The sequence below is a fragment of the Pundamilia nyererei genome, unplaced genomic scaffold (genome assembly GCF_000239375.1).
Source record: "Pundamilia nyererei isolate P.nyererei 1_Seehausen unplaced genomic scaffold, PunNye1.0 scaffold00088, whole genome shotgun sequence".
Lineage (NCBI taxonomy): Eukaryota > Metazoa > Chordata > Actinopteri > Cichliformes > Cichlidae > Pundamilia > Pundamilia nyererei.
Window position 1 is genome coordinate 2,278,637 of NW_005187489.1, and position 1,760 is coordinate 2,280,396.

At 48.5% G+C, this 1,760-nt stretch overlaps 1 protein-coding gene across 5 annotated transcripts in view; it reads left to right on the top strand.

Annotated features, from left to right (window-relative positions):
- The window catches only part of LOC102196556 (AT-rich interactive domain-containing protein 1B-like), a 163,001-nt gene that overhangs the window by 22,739 nt on the left and 138,502 nt on the right, over window positions 1-1,760 (top strand). For all 5 annotated transcript variants that reach the window (XM_005739012.1, XM_005739013.1, XM_005739015.1 and 2 more), the window contains exon 2: window positions 1,082-1,285. In XM_005739012.1, the coding sequence (XP_005739069.1) occupies window positions 1,082-1,285 (204 nt within the window). The remainder of the gene's footprint in view (window positions 1-1,081; window positions 1,286-1,760) is intronic.

Consider the following 1,760-nt stretch of genomic DNA (forward strand, 5'->3'; position numbering starts at 1 on the left):
GTGTGTGTGTGTGTGTGTGTGTGTGTGTGTGTGTGTGTGTGTGTGTGTGTGTGTGTGTGAGAGAGAGACACAGTAGGAACAAAGTGTCATAAATCACTCATGATCCTACGCGGCACAGACAAAAGAGAAGAAGAGGGAAGATAGAAGAAGTCTGCATTATCTGCCCAGCAGACAGACAAACACGCCGCTGCGGGTGACGGATTAGCATTAGCCTGATGCACTGTACCGGAATTTTCCAATGGCTCACTGGGACCCCAAACAACCCGTAAAAGGGCTCTGAAGTACTTACAATGGAATAAATTACCCTTGACATATTCTCTGTCCTGGCTTTGGTTTTCCTCTGTGCTCGTACGGGAAGCGAGCTCTCCAGGTGTGGCTTTGGAGAGCAGGTCCCGACTGCTTTGCTGCTCTGAATTCCCTCTGGGATTCAAGCTCGCGAGTTTGAAATGACCCCTCACAAAAGCTTGGATCCACGCCCCTGCACCCACAACCTTTACTTAAACTCGGAAGTACATAAACTCGACTGCAGTAATAGAATAACTATCGCTTTATCTGCCAGTTTGCTGTAAGCAGCCGTATAGCACGAGTCGTACGGTGGTTATTGGCACCGCGGGGCTCTGGTTGCAGGAACGCGGCCATAGGTTTTTATTGCCGTTGCCTCCTGTTGCTTTAAACAACATTTACAACACTTGTAAAAGCCTCAGAGACATTAAAACAAAGATACGAGCTTTTAGGTTTTAATTAAATCATTTTATTTTGGCTCTTTTCCAGCAGAGTTTTGCTCCAAATAGCTATTCAATACACATCTTTGCTTATTTAATTCCATTTGTTGTTCATTTATGATCTGTTGACATTAATTTAAAGCTTTCACTTGTTGTGCAATTATGAAATAAATCAGCGATGGCTGTGGTTTGGAGTGGTGCACTAAGTGGACTTCAGTTAGGGGTTCCAACTTGGCAGATAGCGGATGAATTAATTTGAACGCCTCTCGGGCAATTACAATGCACTGTCATGAATGAAGTATTAGCCAAAAACCAAATGCTGACTATGCATTAATAACCCCTCTTCTTCTCCCCTGCAGGTTTCCTCCATGGACTTCATGGCTATGAAGCGCTCGCAGCTGTACGGCATGGCCAACAATCCCTACTCCGCCCCGCAGCAGCCGGGGGCCGGACCCTATCCCCCCAGCCAGCCCTACGCATCGCCTCCCCCGCATCGATACCCGATGAGCCTACAGGGGAGGGGTCAAATGGGCATGGGCGGGATGCAGTATCCTCAGCAGCAGGTACGCAAACAAACTGGAGCACTGCATCTTTGCACCCGCGTTCGTCCTCCGGCGTGCATCGCGGATAGGTCGGCCCTCTCTGCAGTGCCGTTCCAGATATCGCAGCTGCCTTTATAAGCGATATTGCAATGGGACATTTGCTTCTCGCACGAACATTATCCAACGATTTCCCCCTGAAGGCTTGGCATGTTCAATTTGAGACGCAGCCTAAAATACCAGGCAGCGCATCTCACACCCTGGCATGTGGTGGTGTCACTCCTGTTCATCACTCAGTTCCCGTTAGACTCCCACTGGAGCGAGATGGGTTTGATGCTGTGTGTGTGAGCGTGTGCGTGCAAGCCAGTTCTTTCTTAATGCCTGTTTGATGGTGCATTTGTGCACTTTGTTGTGCATCTCTATTTACTTTTGGAGGCATGTACGTGTGTGTGTGTGTGTGTGTGTGTGTGTGTGTGTGTGTGTGTGTGTGTGTGTGTGT